The sequence below is a fragment of the Coregonus lavaretus genome (assembly GCF_964263955.1).
Source record: "Coregonus lavaretus genome assembly, contig: HAP1_SCAFFOLD_307, whole genome shotgun sequence".
Lineage (NCBI taxonomy): Eukaryota > Metazoa > Chordata > Actinopteri > Salmoniformes > Salmonidae > Coregonus > Coregonus lavaretus.
Window position 1 is genome coordinate 507,408 of NW_028163951.1, and position 18,019 is coordinate 525,426.

At 42.1% G+C, this 18,019-nt stretch overlaps 2 protein-coding genes across 2 annotated transcripts; one reads left to right on the forward strand and one right to left on the reverse strand.

The window, feature by feature from the left end:
- Nucleotides 1-7,768: 7,768 nt before the first annotated feature.
- polr2k (RNA polymerase II, I and III subunit K) lies at nt 7,769-11,283 on the reverse strand. The gene is made up of 4 exons (XM_084192568.1): nt 11,208-11,283; nt 10,570-10,638; nt 8,907-8,999; nt 7,769-8,029 (listed from the first exon to the last, which is right to left on the reverse strand). The coding sequence occupies exons 2-4, from the start codon at nt 10,628-10,630 to the stop codon at nt 8,007-8,009; spliced, it is 177 nt and encodes a 58-aa protein (XP_084048694.1). The 5' UTR covers nt 10,631-10,638; nt 11,208-11,283; the 3' UTR covers nt 7,769-8,006.
- LOC311117635 (uncharacterized protein) lies at nt 9,071-10,555 on the forward strand (the record flags this gene model as incomplete). The annotated part of the gene is made up of 4 exons (XM_084192569.1): nt 9,071-9,075; nt 9,173-9,180; nt 9,245-9,762; nt 9,796-10,555. The coding sequence occupies 4 exons, from the start codon at nt 9,071-9,073 to the stop codon at nt 10,408-10,410; spliced, it is 1,146 nt and encodes a 381-aa protein (XP_084048695.1). The 3' UTR covers nt 10,411-10,555.
- Nucleotides 11,284-18,019: the final 6,736 nt, after the last annotated feature.

Here is an 18,019-nt window from a genome sequence, read left to right on the forward strand (position 1 = left end):
GGTGGAGTCAGCAGTGACATCACAGAAGGGGGCGGTGTTGTTGCATTGCAGTGCTGCGAGAGGAGAGGAGTTTCATGAGGCCTCTGCATGAATGAGGGAGAACAGGCACTTGGCAGGAAAGAGAAGCCAGTTATGTTGCCAGCAGTTAGGTGATGTCAGAGAAGAATGAGGATCTACCTCTGGGGACATTTTAGGCCTGGAACAGAGCACTCTAGACCTGGAACAGAGCACTCTAGACCTGGAACAGAACACTCTAGACCTGGAACAGAGCACTCTAGACCTGGAACAGAACACTCTAGACCTGGAACAGAGCACTCTAGACCTGGAACAGAACACTCTAGACCTGGAACAGAGCACTCTAGACCTGGAACAGAACACTCTAGACCTGGAACAGAAGACTCTAGACCTGGAACAGAACACTCTAGGCTGGAACAGAGCACTCTAGGCCTGGAACAGAGCACTCTAGGCCTGGAACAGAAGACTCTAGGCCTGGGACAGAACACTCTAGACCTGGAACAGAACACTCTAGACCTGGAACAGAACACTCTAGACCTGGAACAGAAGACTCTAGACCTGGAACAGAAGACTCTAGACCTGGAACAGAACACTCTAGACCTGGAACAGAACACTCTAGACCTGGAACAGAACACTCTAGACCTGGAACAGAAGACTATAGACCTGGAACAGAACACTCTAGACCTGGAACAGAACACTCTAGACCTGGAACAGAATACTCTAGACCTGGAACAGAAGACTCTAGACCTGGAACAGAAGACTCTAGACCTGGAACAGAAGACTCTAGGCCTGGAACAGAAGACTCTAGACCTGGAACAGAAGACTATAGACCTGGAACAGAAGACTCTAGACCTGGAACAGAAGACTATAGACCTGGAACAGAAGAATCTAGACCTGGAACAGAACACTCTGATATCGCTCCAGCATCTCTTTAGGGTGTTGAAATAATTAGCATCTTTATAGATGTGTAAGGTTATACTCCTAGAGTAGGTATCTCCTAACTTACTTTGGACTCCTACTCCTTGGGGACAAACAGACAACATACCCCTTCAGTCACTACAAGAAACATGACACTATTCTACATCCACCCTCATCAAGGTCCTGTAATGGAGATGTCTTGACCAGTAGAAAACATGACACTATTCTACATCCACCCTCATCAAGGTCCTGTAATGGAGATGTCTTGACCAGTAGAAAACATGACCCTATTCTACATCCACCCTCATCAAGGTCCTGTAATGGAGATGTCTTGACCAGTAGAAAACATGACACTATTCTACATCCACCCTCATCAAGGTCCTGTAATGGAGATGTCTTGACCAGTAGAAAACATGACACTATTCTACATCCACCCTCATCAAGGTCCTGTAATGGAGATGTCTTGACCAGTAGAAAACATGACCCTATTCTACATCCACCCTCATCAAGGTCCTGTAATGGAGATGTCTTGACCAGTAGAAAACATGACACTATTCTACATCCACCCTCATCAAGGTCCTGTAATGGAGATGTCTTGACCAGTAGAAAACATGACACTATTCTACATCCACCCTCATCAAGGTCCTGTAATGGAGATGTCTTGACCAGTAGAAAACATGACCCTATTCTACATCCACCCTCATCAAGGTCCTGTAATGGAGATGTCTTGACCAGTAGAAAACATGCATGTATTACTGAGGAACTAACTCTACTATAAGTAAGGCACAGTAAGATTGTCGTTTTTTTTTAAACAATACAAAACATACACATAGAAAAGACTACATACATGCACAAAAACCATCAGACATCACTCCTGCCCAGACCCACCTGTTCTCACCCCTATCTCCAGTGCCTGCACTATTCTCAAATGGTACCATTTTGTTCCTCTCCGTTGCCCACGCTCTTTTAATATTTAGATAATGAAGGATACGATTTTTTCAATGACTTAACGATGGAGCATTGGTTGATTTCCAGTTAAGTATACGTTTTTTCAAGATAATTGACAATAAGATTATTGTCCAACCCATCAGGTATCTCACTGCACCCTCATATGACGTCTTGAAATATGCAGACAGACGGATTAAAAGTAAATTTACAGTGCCTTCGGAAAGTATTCAGACCCCTTGACTTTTTCCACATTTTGTTACGTTACAGCCTTATTCTAAAATGGATATAAATACAAATCCTCAGCAATCTACACACAATACCCCGAAATGTTTGCAAAAATATATAAAAAAAGAACGGAAATACCTTATTTACATACAGTACCAGTCAAAAGTTTGGACACACCTACTCATTCAAGGGTTTTTCTTTATTTTTACTATTTTCTACATTGTAGAATAATAGTGAAGACATCAAAACTATGACATAACACATATGGAATCATGTAGTAACCAAAAAAGTGTTCAACAAATCAAAATATATTTTATATTTGAGATTCTTCAAAGTAGCCGCCCTTTGCCTTGATGACAGTTTTGCACACTCTTGGCATTCTCTCAACCAGCTTCACCTGGAATGCTTTTCCAACAGTCTTGAAGGAGTTCCCACATATACTGAGCACTTGTTGGCTGCTTTTCCTTCACTCTGCCTCTGACTCATCCCATCTCAATTTGGTTGAGGTCGGGGGATTGTGGAGGCCAGGTCATCTGATGCAGCACTCCATCACTCTCCTTCTTGGTAAAATAGCCCTTACACAGCCTGGAGGTGTGTTGGGTCATTGTCCTGTTGAAAAACAAATGATAGTCCCACTAAGCCCAAACCAGATGGGATGGCGTATCGCTGCAGAATGCTGTGGTAGCCATGCTGGTTAAGTGTGCCTTGAATTCCAAATAAATCACAGACAGTGTCACCAGCAAAGCACCCCAACACCAACTCCTCCCCTGCTTATAACATTCCCAAAAGGCATGAATTATGGAGTCATTAGTAGTTTTACACTTCAGACATGACTCTGCTGTTGTGTTGTAGAATTTGTGAATTATGTCTCTTGTATAATAAATTATATACATTAGCTTATATTGGATTAAGTGGACATTTTCGTTAACTGTAATTTCATTAGTTCCGTTCCATCATTCCCTCCATCTTGTGCCAATATCAGTTATTTTAAGTCTTTGTTTAATAGTTTATATTTATTTCTAAGAGGTTGTCAGTTGGATAGGCTCTCTGCAAGGGTTTGTATATCTTCCCTATCATATGAACATAATTTTCTGACTCAAATAAGATTCCCTCAAGATTGCTCTGATGTTGCATGTATTTGAAAATACTGTATCTACATTGCTCAGTCCAAAATTGCTTTTTAATTCTGTCATGGAAATAAATGTACAGTATTTCCTGTTACCAAGTCATTTACAGTTTCTATGCCTTTAGTGTTCCATGTGGACCAATCTATCAGTGAATTCTGAAAAGCTATTCAAGGATTGTTCCATAATGGTTCTTGTAGAATACGTTTCATTTTCTTCCATATTGTTATAGTGTTCTTAACTATGAAGTTGTTAATGTTCTTAGCTTTATCCTTTGAAAATAGACACGTCAAAAGATTCAGGGGATGAGCATGCACATCTTTAATATGTACCCATTGTTCCTCTTTAGTGCTTTTAACTATATGTGGCAAGTAAAAGCCTTGGGTAGTAAGTTGATACAATTCCAAGTCTGGAAGGTTAAAACCCCCCTCAGACTCAGGAAGGTTAAAACCCCCCTCAGACTCAGGAAGGTTAAAACCCCCCTCAGACTCAGGAAGGTTAAAACCCCCCTCAGACTCAGGAAGGTTAAAACCCCCCTCAGACTCAGGAAGGTTAAAACCCCCCTCAGACTCATGAAGGTTAAAACCCCCCTCAGACTCAGGAAGGTTAAAACCCCCCTCAGACTCAGGAAGGTTAAAACCCCCCTCAGACTCAGGAAGGTTAAACCCCCCTCAGACTCAGGAAGGTTAAAACCCCCCTCAGACTCAGGAAGGTTAAAACCCCCCTCAGACTCAGGAAGGTTAAAACGTTCCTTCTTATTCTATGAGTTTTATTTGCCCATATAAAGTCTATTATGGCCGAGTATACTTCTATAAAGAATGTCTTCGGTGGGGTAATTGGTAATACCTAGAATAAATATTACAACTTTGGGAGCCATGCCATTCTGAAGAGGTTTATTCTGCCAGTAAGATTTATGGGAAGATTGTTCCATTTAATTATATCTGCTTTCATGTTGTTGAGTAATGGGATAAAGTTATCTTTATATGTTTGTTGTCACATATTAAGCATCCTAAGTAATTCATATTTTTGTGGACCACTTAAAGCACAGGTGTCAAATTAATTCCATGGAGGGCCGAGTTTCCACTCCTCCCTTGTACTTGATTGATGAATTAAGGTCACTAATTAGTAAGGAACTCCCCTCACCTGGTTGTCTAGCTCTTAGTGAGGAACTCCCCTCACCTGGTTGTCTAGGTCTTAGTAAGGAACTCCCCTCACCTGGTTGTCTAGGTCTTAGTAAGGAACTCCCCTCACCTGGTTGTCTAGGTCTTAGTAAGGAACTCCCCTCACCTGGTTGTCTAGGTCTTAGTAAGGAACTCCCCTCACCTGGTTGTCTAGCTCTTAGTGAGGAACTCCCCACATCTGGTTGTCTAGGTCTTAGTAAGGAACTCCCCTCACCTGGTTGTCTAGGTCTTAGTGAGGAACTCCCCTCACCTGGTTGTCTAGGTCTTAGTAAGGAACTCCCCTCACCTGGTTGTCGAGGTCTTAATTGAAAGGAAAAAACAAAAACCAGCAGACACTAGGCCCTCTATGGAATGAGTTTGACTTAAAGGACACCCCTTCCCTGTACCCCTGATTTAAAGGACACCCCTTCCCTGTACCCCTGATTTAAAGGATTGCTGTAGATCACGAGTTTTTCTTTTCCATTATTTACATTTTTTCCACGTTAATTTTATATCCTGAGATTTTAGAGCATTCTGAGAATATTTTTAGCAAGGTGGGCATTGAGTTTTCAATATTGGTCAGGTACAGTGAGGGAAAAAAGTATTTGATCCCCTGCTGATTTTGTACGTTTGCCCACTGACAAAGACATGATCAGTCTATAATTTTAATAGTAGGTTTATTTGAACAGTGAGAGACAGAATAACAACAACAAAATCCAGAAAACCGCATGTCAAAAATGTTATAAATTGATTTGCATTTTAATGAGGGAAATAAGTATGACTCCTCTGCAAAACATGACTTAGTACTTGGTGGCAAAACCCTTGTTGGCAATCAGAGGTCAGACGTTTCTTGTAGTTGGCCACCAGGTTTGCACACATCTCAGGAGGGATTTTGTCCCACTCTTCTTTGCAGATCTTCTCCAAGTCATTAAGGTTTTGAGGCGGACGTCTGGCAACTCGAACCTTCAGCTCCCTCCACAGATTTTCTATGGGATTAAGGTCTGGAGACTGGCTAGGCCACTCCAGGACCTTAATGTGCTTCTTCTTGTGCCACTCCTTTGTTGCCTTGGCTGTGTGTTTTGGGTCATTGTCATGCTGGAATACCCATCCACGACCCATTTTCAGGAGGTTCTCACCCAAGATTTGACGGTACATTTACATTTTACATTTTAGTAATTTAGCAGACGCTCTTATCCAGAGCGACTTACAGTTAGTGAGTGCATTCATTATTATTTTTTATATATTTTTTTCATACTGGCCCCCCGTGGGAATCGAACCCACAACCCTGGTGTTGCAAACGCCATGCTCTACCAACTGAGCTACATCCCTGCCGGCCATTCCCTCCCCTACCCTGGACGACGCTGGGCCAATTGTGCGCCGTCGCATGGGTCTCATGGCCCCGTCCATCGTCCTTTGATGCGGTGAAGTTGTCCTGTCCCCTTAGCAGAAAAACACCCCCAAAGCATAATGTTTCCACCTCCATGTTTGACAGTGGGGATGGTGTTCTTGGGGTCATAGGCAGCATTCCTCCCCCTCCAAACACGGCGAGTTGAGTTGATGCCAAAGAGCTTGATTTTGGTCTCATCTGACCACAACACTTTCACCCAGTTCTCCTCTGAATCATTCAGATGTTCATTGGCAAACTTCAGACGGCCCTGTATATGTGCTTTCTTGAGCAGGGGGACCTTGCGGGCGCTGCAGGATTTCAGTCCTTCACGGCGTAGTGTGTTACCAATTGTTTTCTTGGTGACTATGGTCCCAGCTGCCTTGAGATCATTGACAAGATCCTCCCGTGTAGTTCTGGGCTGATTCCTCACCGTTCTCATGATCATTGCAACTCCACAAGGTGAGATCTTGCATGGAGCCCCAGGCCGAGGGAGATTGACAGTTCTTTTGTGTTTCTTCCATTTGCGAATAATCGCACCAACTGTTGTCACCTTCTCACCAAGCTGCTTGGCGATGGTCTTGTAGCCCATTACAGCCTTGTGTAGGTCTACAATCTTGTCCCTGACATCCTTGGAGAGCTCTTTGGTCTTGGCCATGGTGGAGAGTTTGGAATCTGATTGATTGATTGATTGTTTCTGTGGACAGGTGTCTTTTATACAGGTAACAAGCTGAGATTAGGAGCACTCCCTTTAAGAGTGTGCTCCTAATCTCAGCTCGTTACCTGTATAAAAGACACCTGGGAGCCAGAAATCTTTCTGATTGAGAGGGGGTCAAATACTTATTTCCCTAATTAAAATGCAAATCAATTTATAACATTTTTGACATGCGTTTTTCTGGATTTTTTTGTTGTTATTCTGTCTCTCACTGTTCAAATAAACCTACCGTTAAAATTATAGACTGATCATGTCTTTGTCAGTGGGCAAACGTACAAAATCAGCAGGGGATCAAATACTTTTTTCCCCTCACTGTATATCAGGAGATCTGCAAATAAGTTTTGTTTACATTCATGTTTATCAATACTGATACCTGTTACGTTTGGGTCCTGTCTAATTCTTTCTGCAAGTGGTTCAATTGCCAGTGCAAACAGGAGGGGAGAGAGGACATCCCTGTCTTGTCCCCCTTTCGAAAGCAATTTCATCAGATAATGTATTATTTGTGTATATTTTTGCTTTAGGACATTTATAGAATATGTTTTATTAAATGTATTACTTCAGATGGAAAGTTGAAGGCTTCCAAAGTTTTGAAAAGAAAAGGCCATTCAAGATAGCCGAAAGGCTTTTCGGCATCAACAGCCATTATTGATAAATCTAGATCTTGTTTTTTAGCGTATTGTATTAAACTGAAACATGTTCTTGTATTTGTTTGTGTCCATTTTTAATAAACCCTGTTTGATTGATATTGATCAAGTCTGTTGAGACTTTTGCCATTGTATTGCTTATAAGCTTTGTAATTATTAAATGTATGGGTCTGTAATCAGCAGGGGACTCTCCAGATTTTAACATAACTGAAATAACTGTTTGATACATGGAACTAGGAAGTACTGAACTAAGTGACGTGTGTTGTCATTTGTGTAAATAGAGGGGCAACTTTGTCCTAAAATCTTGAATAGAATTCTATGGGAAAGCTTCCATTCATGGTGCTTTTCTCTGTGTGAATGTTTTAACAATGTCTAATATTTATTTTTGGGTGATCTCTATTTTTAGTGATTATTTTTTGTCTGCTGATAATTGCTTCAGAGTTGTTGAGTCTAAGAAGGCTATAGGATCAGGCCAACTGTTGTTTAAATCTGTTATATAGATTTTCATACACGTTTTTAAAATAGTCGTTAATCGTGTTGTTGTTTCTAATTAACACATTTGCATCTTTATCTTTTAAAATTATAAAAGATTGTTCACTGTTTCTTTTCTTGATGTGCAAAAACCACAAGTTCAATCAATCAGAATGTATTTTATACACCATATCTATCATTGATTACAGTTGCAGAAACATAGTCAACCACCAGGGCGCCCATCCTGGCACCGCTTCCCAAGCCAAGGCACCCATCCTGGCACCGCTTCCCAAGCCTGTGGCATTTCCTAGAAATAATATGGAGTGTTGGTGACTTGGTGCAACACTGTGACACACTAAAAACTAACAGAACAAAAATGAGTTAATGTTGTCGTCGTCCACTTCACCGCGCGTCAAACACGACCACTGGAGTCTGGGAGTCGAGGAATATCAACAAAATATTATTTCAAAACAGATACGGAAAGCAGCATTTTTCATATAGTAAGTAGCCTTGTGCGAGCCGTACCAGCTCATATGAGCAGGTGCATATCTCCTGTTTTTGTAGCGTGAGGCAGCTTGATGTACAAATACACCCCCTGGACGCTAGTCTATCGCAGGGCAATTTTCTACAATGTATACTAATGATTCACTAATACAGAGAGGTTTCAAAGCATCAATTTAAAATCTGTGAACATCTGCATATATTTAAAAGCAGTGTTTCCTCTGGAACAGCAGTGGGAGGGGAAAAGGTTGTGGAGGAGGGGGTCCCTCCTAGAATTTTTATGTGAAAGGACAGAAACCTCAGTTCTGGTGACTTTTTAAAAGGACATTACTCCGAAATGACTGAAAATAAAAGCCTGCTAACACCATCTAAAATAGAATTTCCACCACCAGAAATGAGCCCAATAACACATTGGTAAAATTATTTGTTCAAATTATTTTTACATATTGGGCTATGTATATTTGTTTTCGAGATTGGAAGAATTGTTGTGCATTGACTCCTTCCCTATGGCACTCATAACTTGAATGCGCCACAAGAGAATATTCTCTCATAGAACACACAACAAGCCGACTAGGTAAATAGACAAACTATTCTACTATGGGCTTGTCTGATTTTTCTATTAATTACTAGTTTTGTTTGCAGAGGAAAAGTAAATGTGGACTGTTCTAGCATCTTCAAAGTGTGCCTCAGCAGAAATATATTTTCATGTTCCATCTTTTTTTTGCTTGGCGGCAATGATTTTGCTGTGGCGCAGCGCCTCAGCAGAAATAAGTGCAGCAGAAACACTGTTTAAAAGGATACATCTCTTCGTTCTCTTCTTGTACATGATTCTGTATCCACACTCTCTGCATCTGATTGGATCACGAGCCTTAATTTCATTTTCAGTGTGGCATTCTGTTTGGAGAAAAACATTTCAGCAGCTACTACATTACAGACATACTACCAATCATTCTGTAAGGTAGGAGATGCAGTAGTATATCAATCATTCTGTAAGGTAGGAGCTGCAGTATATCAATCATTCTGTAAGGTAGGAGATGCAGTAGTATATCAATCATTCTGTAAGGTAGGAGATGCAGTATATCAATCATTCTGTAAGGTAGGAGATGCAGTAGTATATCAATCATTATGTAAGGTATGAGCTGCAGTATATCAATCATTCTGTAAGGTAGGAGCTGCAGTAATATATCAATCATTCTGTCAGGTAGGATATGCAGTAGTATATCAATCATTCTGTAAGGTAGGAGATGCAGTAGTATACCAATCATTATGTAAGGTAGGAGATGCAGTAGTATATCAATCATTATGTAAGGTAGGAGATGCAGTATATCAATCATTCTGTAAGGTAGGAGATGCAGTAGTATATCAATCATTCTGTCAGGTAGGATATGCAGTAGTATATCAATCATTCTGTAAGGTAGGAGATGCAGTATATCAATCATTCTGTAAGGTAGGAGCTGCAGTAGTATACCAATCATTATGTAAGGTAGGAGATGCAGTAGTATATCAATCATTATGTAAGGTAGGAGATGCAGTAGTATATCAATCATTATGTAAGGTAGGAGATGCAGTATATCAATCATTCTGTAAGGTAGGAGATGCAGTATATCAATCATTCTGTAAGGTAGGAGATGCAGTAGTATATCAATCATTCTGTAAGGTAGGATATGCAGTATATCAATCATTCTGTAAGGTAGGAGATGCAGTAGTATACCAATCATTCTGTAAGGTAGGAGATGCAGTAGTATACCAATCATTCTGTAAGGTAGGAGATGCAGTAGTATATCAATCATTATGTAAGGTAGGAGATGCAGTAGTATATCAATCATTCTGTAAGGTAGGAGATGCAGTAGTATATCAATCATTCTGTCAGGTAGGATATGCAGTAGTATATCAATCATTCTGTAAGGTAGGAGATGCAGTATATCAATCATTCTGTAAGGTAGGAGCTGCAGTAGTATACCAATCATTATGTAAGGTAGGAGCTGCAGTAGTATATCAATCATTCTGTAAGGTAGGAGATGCAGTATATCAATCATTCTGTAAGGTAGGAGCTGCAGTAGTATACCAATCATTATGTAAGGTAGGAGCTGCAGTAGTATATCAATCATTCTGTAAGGTAGGAGATGCAGTATATCAATCATTCTGTAAGGTAGGAGCTGCAGTAGTATATCAATCATTATGTAAGGTAGGAGCTGCAGTATATCAATCATTCTGTAAGGTAGGAGATGCAGTAGTATATCAATCATTCTGTAAGGTAGGAGCTGCAGTATATCAATCATGTAGATACATGTGTAGATATGGGTGAATAAAACAAGGGTAGACAACTGAAGGGGCATGTTATGAAAATTCACTGTAACAGTCTTAGTTACAGTACATAGACAAACCATGGATTTTAGAAAAATAGCACCCCATGTACAGTCTAATAGCATGTATAACATTACAGTCTCATAACATCAGACATTACCCCCACATATGTAGATCATAGGCTGTTGCTTGGGAGGTTGCACGTCTTTTTGAGCATCCATGCTTGAATCTGGAGAAAAATCAGAGGAAACATTGTCAGTACCGTTTGAGAGTGTATTTGTATTTATTTATTATGCCAAGGCAGCAGCAACTCATCCTGGAGTCCAGCCAAATTAAGACAGTTATACAATTTAAAAAACATTACAATAGATTTCACAACACAATAAGTGTGTGCCCTCAGACCACCAACGTTACTCTACTACCACATAAACCATTGTGTACATGTGTGTATAGTGCGTATGTTATCGTGAACGTGTGTATGCATGTGACCAATTTCTGTGAAATAGCCGAAACAGCATCGCTTATAAATGAGATTGTAATGACTAGCTAACATATAACATGTTTGCTAAGTGAGCCAAAAGCATAATTATCTCACAGCAATTTAGCCAAATATTATGATAACTAACCCCTTTTATCTGTGGTTTAGCCTTAGCTAGCTAGCCTGCTAGCGGTCTACGGATGTTTTCCTGGCTATAGTTAGCAGGCTAACATCAAAATAATAACTGAGAAATATCAATGAATATATCGCGTGTTTAAACTCAATTCAATATGAAATAATTCGTCATTTAGGTAACCCACCGGTTTAGAAAGTTGTTAAATATGTTTATTTGTTTCTCTCATGCAAGCGTGCAGCACTGGACGTCGCAACAACGTGATTCGTGATTGGTTCCTAATCCTCAATTGTAATTGGTCCATCATGCTTGGCTAGTGCAGCTTTATTCAATTTATTTTATCAGTTTGATGTCAAATTAAATAGAACAATCGGTCCATAGATTCTTTCTATGTTTGTCTCTAGCTATATTTTGTTGTATTTTTTTTCTCCAGGGACAGGATGATTTTACGTTCATAGCTCCAGGACAGCAGAGGGCACTGAACACACCAATGAGCCAGATATGTTACCGGATGTATAAATGTGAAGCATCCGTTTGATGTTTCCACTCACTACCAAATATGGTGATGAGAGGAAGCCCAGTGGCCGGCAGAGGGAGAAGATGGAACGAGATTCATTTTGGCCGTCATTCTACAAATGTTCTCAATAAAGTTTTCTGTTCCCAAAACTAAAATATGTTACAAACAGAGTGGACTAAGTATTGTAGACTTTACCCTTTGTCAAAGTTTAAAACAAAAATGCGTTGTTTAGGCGTGCAAGGGCGAATTGAGTTATTGCGCAAGCGCACTTCACAGAGAGTAGGCGTGCCCTAACGGAAATATTCTAATATATGCTAAAACAGGCCAATAGCTTGTTCTGCCCACTATGACTCATTTGTTCTCATTGGAAACGACAGGCTGTGGTGTATCTTGGGTTAGTTAGAATATAGTTATTTGATACTGCAAAACAATGACTTAGTTATAAAATGTGTTAGTTATAAAAAAATAATATTGAGGATGCCTTATTGGCTATTCCAATAAGAGGGGAGATGGTAGACGAAAGATAGTTCCTTGGCTGACTGAGGCATGTAATAAGGCCATCGGGATAATGCTTTTAAACGGAAGAATCATTTGACATTTGATAGCATGATAGTCTTTCAGAGAAAGAGAGCGTTGGCTAGGAAAGTCATTAAGAATGCAAAGAAAGGTTAATGGCGGGAATTGTGTTCTTCTATAGGAAGGGAAACTCCACTGGGGGAATGTGTGGAACATGTTAAAGAGGATGATGGGGAAAGGAACAGTACAGATACATACCGCTCCCGAGTGGCGCAGCGGTCTAAGGCACTGCATCTCAGTGCTTGAGGCGTCACTACAGACCCTGGTTTGATTCCAGGCTGTATCACAACCGGCCGTGATTGGGAGTCCCATAGGGCGGCGCACAATTGGCCCAGCGTCGTCCGGGTTTGGCCGGTGTAGGCCGTCATTGTAAAAAAGAATTTGTTCTTAACTGACTTGCCTTAGACCACTGCGCCACTCGGGAGTTCATGAGGAATGCTTTTCCAACAGTCTTGAAGGAGTTCCCACATATGCTGAGCACTTGTTGGCTGCTTTTCCTTCACTCTGCCGTCCTACTCATCCCAAACCATCTCAATTTAGTTGAGGTCGGGGGATTGTGGAGGCCAGGTCATCTGATGCAGCACTCCATCACTGTCCTTCTTGGTAAAATAGCCCTTACACAGCCTGGAGGTGTGTTGGGTCATTGTCCTGTTGAAAAACAAATGATAGTCCCTGTCAGGACTTCCTCTGAAGCTGCCTCCTCTCCTGGTTCGGGCTTCGGCGCTCGTCGTCACCGGCCTTCTAGCCACTGCTGCTCCTCATCTCATCATTCCATTTGTTTTGTCTTGTTTATTACACACACCTGGTTCATATCCCCTCATCATTACCTGTATAAGTGTTCCCTCTGCCCCCATGTCTTTGTGTGTGATTATTTTCATGTGGAGGTGATGATGGCTTGGTGGAGCTTTATGTATTGTATCTCCAGGATATTCACCCGTGTGCTTTGTTTTCTCCAGTGCACCGTTTTACCGCACTGGAGTGTTTTACGCATTGCTGCGTACCGCTGTCTAACCGAATAAACCATTTATTCTGTGATTTACCCTCCTGCGCCTGACTCTGTCCAAATCACCCGCTACAAATCAAATCAAATCAAATTTTATTGGCCACATGCGCCGAATACAACAGGTGCAGACATTACAGTGAAATGCTTACTTACAGCCCTTAACCAACAGTGCATTTATTTTAAATAAAAAAGTTAAATAAAATAACAGTAGGGAGGCTATATATACAGGGGGGTACCGGTGCAGAGTGCACAATGTGCGGGGGCACCGGCTAGTTGAGGTAGTTGAAGTAATATGTACATGTGGGTAGAGTTAAAGTGACTATGCTTAAATAATTAACAGAGTAGCAGCAGCGTAAAAAAATGGGGTGGGGGGGGCAGTGCAAATAGTCCGGGTAGCCATGATTAGCTGTTCAGGAGTCTTATGGCTTGGGGGTAGAAGCTGTTGAGAAGTCTTTTGGACCTAGACTTGGCACTCCGGTTCCGCTTGCCGTGCGGTAGCAGAGAGAACAGTCTATGACTAGGGTGGCTGGAGTCTTTGACAATTTTGAGGTCCTTCCTCTGACACCGCCTGATATAGAGGTCCTGGATGGCAGGAAGCTTGGCCCCAGTGATGTACTGGGCCGTACGCACTACCCTCTGTAGTGCCTTGCGGTCGGAGGCCAAGCAGTTGCCATACCAGGCGGTGATGCAACCAGTCAGGATGCTCTCGATGGTGCAGCTGTAGAATTTTTTGAGGATCTGAGGACCCATGCCGAATCTTTTCAGTCTCCTGAGGGGGAATAGGCTTTGTCGTGCGCTCTTCACGACTGTCTTGGTGTGTTTGGACCATGATAGTTTGTTGGTGATGTGGACACCAAGGAACTTGAAGCTCTCAACCTGTTCCACTACAGCCCCGTCGATGAGAATGGGGCCGTGCTCAGTCCTCTTTTTTTTCCTGTAGTCCACAATCATCTCCTTTGTCTTGGTCACGTTGAGGGAGAGGTTGTTATCCTGGCACCACACGGCCAGGTCTCTGACCTCCTCCCTATAGGCTGTCTCATCGTTGTCGGTGATCAGGCCTACCACTGTTGTGTCGTCTGCAAACTTAATGATGGTGTTGGAGTCGTGCCTGGCCATGCAGTCATGGGTGAACAGGGAGTACAGGAAGGGACTGAGCACGCACTCCTGAGGGGCCCCCGTGTTGAGGATCAGCGTGGCAGATGTGTTGTTACCTACCCTTACCACCTGGGGGCGGCCCGTCAGGAAGTCCAGGATCCAGTTGCAGAGGGAGGTGTTTAGTCCCAGGATCCTTAGCTTAGTGATGAGCTTTGAGGGCACTATGGTGTTGAATGCTGAGCTGTAGTCAATGAATAGCATTCTCACGTAGGTGTTCCTCTTGTCCAGGTGGGAAAGGGCAGTGTGGAGTGCAATAGAGATTGCATCATCTGTGGATCTGTTGGGGCGGTATGCAAATTGGAGTGGGTCTAGGGTTTCTGGGATAATGGTGTTGATGTGAGCCATGACCAGCCTTTCAAAGCACTTCATGGCTTCAGACGTCAGTGCCACGGGTCGGTAGTCATTTAGGCAGGTTATCTTAGTGTCCTTGGGCACGGGGACTATGGTGGTCTGCTTGAAACATGTTGGTATTACAGACTCAGTCAGGGACATGTTGAAAATGTCAGTGAAGACACTTGCCAGTTGGTCAGCACATGCTCGGAGTACACGTCCTGGTAATCCGTCTGGCCCTGCGGCCTTGTGAATGTTGACCTGCTTAAAAGTCTTACTCACATCGGCTACGGAGAGCGTGATCACACAGTCATCCGGAACAGCTGGTGCTCTCATGCCTACAGCCACATGTTGTTCGCTAACAAAAAGATTAAGGAAGATGTCAGTGTTCAATTACTTGGAGAACGAATGGAAAGGGTAACAGAATGTACATTTTTGGGGCTTTGGTTTGATGAAAAGCTGGAGACATATTACATGTATTGAGACTAAATGGAAGAAAGTTAGACCCTGGTTTGATTCCAGGCTGTATCACAACCGCCCGTGATTGGGAGTCCCATAGGGCGGCGCACAATTGGCCCAGCGTCGTCCGGGTTTGGCTGGTGTAGGCCGTCATTGTAAAAAAGAATTTGTTCTTAACTGACTTGCCTAGTAAAATAAAAAAAATACCGATGTTATGGCTGTTTCAAACAAAGAAAAAGCAGACGCTCTAGGAAAAGCTTTTTTGCAGCAGTGCATAAAGTTGACAATCTAAGTGATGAATGTAAAAGATGTGAGGAAGAAAAGCTAAAAATGCATGAAGATGTACAACGTTACTGTAAGAAGTGTGATTCTGGAGAGTCACTGGATGCTGAATTCATCATGTTTTAAATAACGAGGGATTTGGAGGGGTGTGTTTGCACTGCTCCAGGTGAGGATCGATTATGCTACATTATGTTTAAACATCTGCCTGCAGAAGTTTTGGAAAAGATTTTGAGTTTATTTAACAAAATATGGAGGACAGGAATGCTACCATTAGGATGGAAACGTGCTGTGGTGTTGCCTTTTGTGAAGCCTGGTAAAGATCCATCCAGTCCTGCTAGTTATAGACCTGTTGCACTTACACTACCAGTCAAAAGTTTGGACACACCTACTCATTCAAGGGTTTTCTTTATTTTTACTATGTTCTACATTGTAGAATAATAGTGAAGACATCAAAACTATGAAATAACACATATGGAATCATGTAGTAACCAAAAAGTATTACATCTTATGAGGACAATAGTTGGGCCTGATTGGGGGGTAGATAGGCCTTCAGGTCTTTACTGAATATTTTTCGTACTTTGATGAGATGGTCCATAGATTATGGGTGCTTTGTATATGGTTCTGCAGCTTTTACATCGCTGTTGCACCTTGATTGGATGCAAGCGAGGGCACTCAGGATGGGCGATGGTGCATTTACAATTACACCAGTTGAGGCTTTACAAGTAGACACTGGGGAAATGCAGCTATCCCTTTACAAGTAGACACTGGGGAAATGCAGCTATCCCTTTACAAGTAGACACTGGGGAAATGCAGCTATCCCTTTACAAGTAGACACTGGGGAAATGCAGCTATCCCTTTACAAGTAGACACTGGGGAAATGCAGCTATCCATTTACAAGTAGACACTGGGGAAATGCAGCTATCCCTTAGAGTTAAGCTAGCCCTGGCATTCTGGGAAGACTGAAGGGTAGTACGGTAGATCATCCTACACTGACAGTATTGGAAGACTGCTGGGAATATGAACGATATCGAAAGAGCGGTTTTGGGCCAGAGATTGGAAAGGGGTTGATGAGTATGGACTCAGGGATCTTGTTATAGGGCCGTCTGTGGCAATAGGAAATGTGTCACCATGGTTTTATACAAGACCACATGTTGACCTTAGCCTGATAGAAGAAAATAAACAGTGGTGTGAAGAAGATCATGTAGGAACAATAGTGGATCAATATATTACTAGTCCGTTTTATTCTTGTCTTGCGGTGTATACAGATGGTGCCAAGGATCTCATGAATGGGAAGACAGGAGCGGGTGGATTTATTCCTGAGATCCATGTTAATCTATGCAAGAGACTAACAAATTATTTATCTGTATATTCAGCAGAAATTGTTGTGATGGATAATGGAGGTGCAACTAAGAGGAGTAGTAATATGTTGGGACTGCATCCGTTTTGTGTAGTTTAAGATCTGGAAAGTCAGAAAGTGAGGATTTATGGTTAGAAATAATGATGCTGTTGTTGTTGGGGTTACAAAGATTACAAATAAATGGTATTGAAATCCAGTTCTGTTGGATTCCGGCTCATACAGGAGTTAATGGACATGATATAGTAGATTTAATAGCAAAAAGAGCAGTGAAAAGTAATATTGTGGTTAGATTGCTGGCAGAGACAATGAGATGACAGTAGTAAGGGCATATATGTTTATAGTACAAGGAAATCTGTACGGGAGATAGTGTCATATAATGGGAACAGAGGGGAGGAGGTTATGTTTTGTAGGATGATATCAGGGCATACGGAATTGAAAGGGAAACATGGTAGAGGAAATGGTTGAACGTGTATTATTTTGTGAACTGTATGGTGTAGAAAGGGAGAGGTTGTTTGGCAGGGTCAGAGGTCGGACGGGAATTGGGAGGGGGTGGTATTTTGGGTGGGGGTGATGGGAGTAGTGAGGTTTGTAGGGAATTATTTTATTTTATTAGAAATTCAGGGTTAGTTTAGAGAATATACTGGTATAGATGGGTCGTGACAACAATGAGTAAACGGGGAGGAGAAGGTTAGAGGAATAGGTGGGATACCCGATCTGTAATAGACTATGGCAGTATAGCGTATGGTTCGGCAGCCCGGACCTCACTGGAAAGGCTAGATGTCATACAGGGGCAAGGACTCAGAATATGTAGTGGGGCGTTTCGGACGTCCCCAGTGGCTGCATTACAGGTGGAGATGGGGGACATGCCATTGCAGATTAGGAGACAGCAGCTGGCAATGAATTACTGGGTCAACCTACAGGGACATGGGGTGTCTCATCCTGAGAAAGGGATTTTACAGGCATGCTGGGAACATGAGTGAAGACAGAACACAAGCTTTGGGTGGGTGGGTAATACCCAGGCGAAGGAGATGGGACTGTATGGAAGGGAGTTTAGTCCAACGGTAGTTATTCCTGTAAATCCACCCTGGCTACTCCCGCCTCCAGTAGTTTATCTAGAAGTGTTGGAGAGACTACAGAAAGATAGGGAGGGGGTTGATCCATCTGATTTCTTTAAGAGACGTCTGGAAACTGTGTATCAGGATTATGTGGCCATTTACACAGATGGTTCAAAAGATCCAAGGACAGGATGTACTGGGTCAGCATTTGTAGTGCAGGAATGTGGGGTGGAAGTCAGGAAACGTATTACAGATCATCTGGCTG

Coding starts and splice junctions, on each gene's coding strand:
- polr2k (XM_084192568.1), bottom strand. CDS start 10,630: ATGGATGCTCAAAAAGACGTGCAACCTCCCAAGCAACAGCCTATGATC. Junction 9,000..10,569: donor TATGATCTACATATGTGGGG/GTAATGTCTGAT, acceptor TTCTCCAAACAG/AATGCCACACTGAAAATGAA. Junction 8,030..8,906: donor CAAGAAGAGAACGAAGAGAT/GTATCCTTTTAA, acceptor CCCAGACTCCAG/TGGTCGTGTTTGACGCGCGG.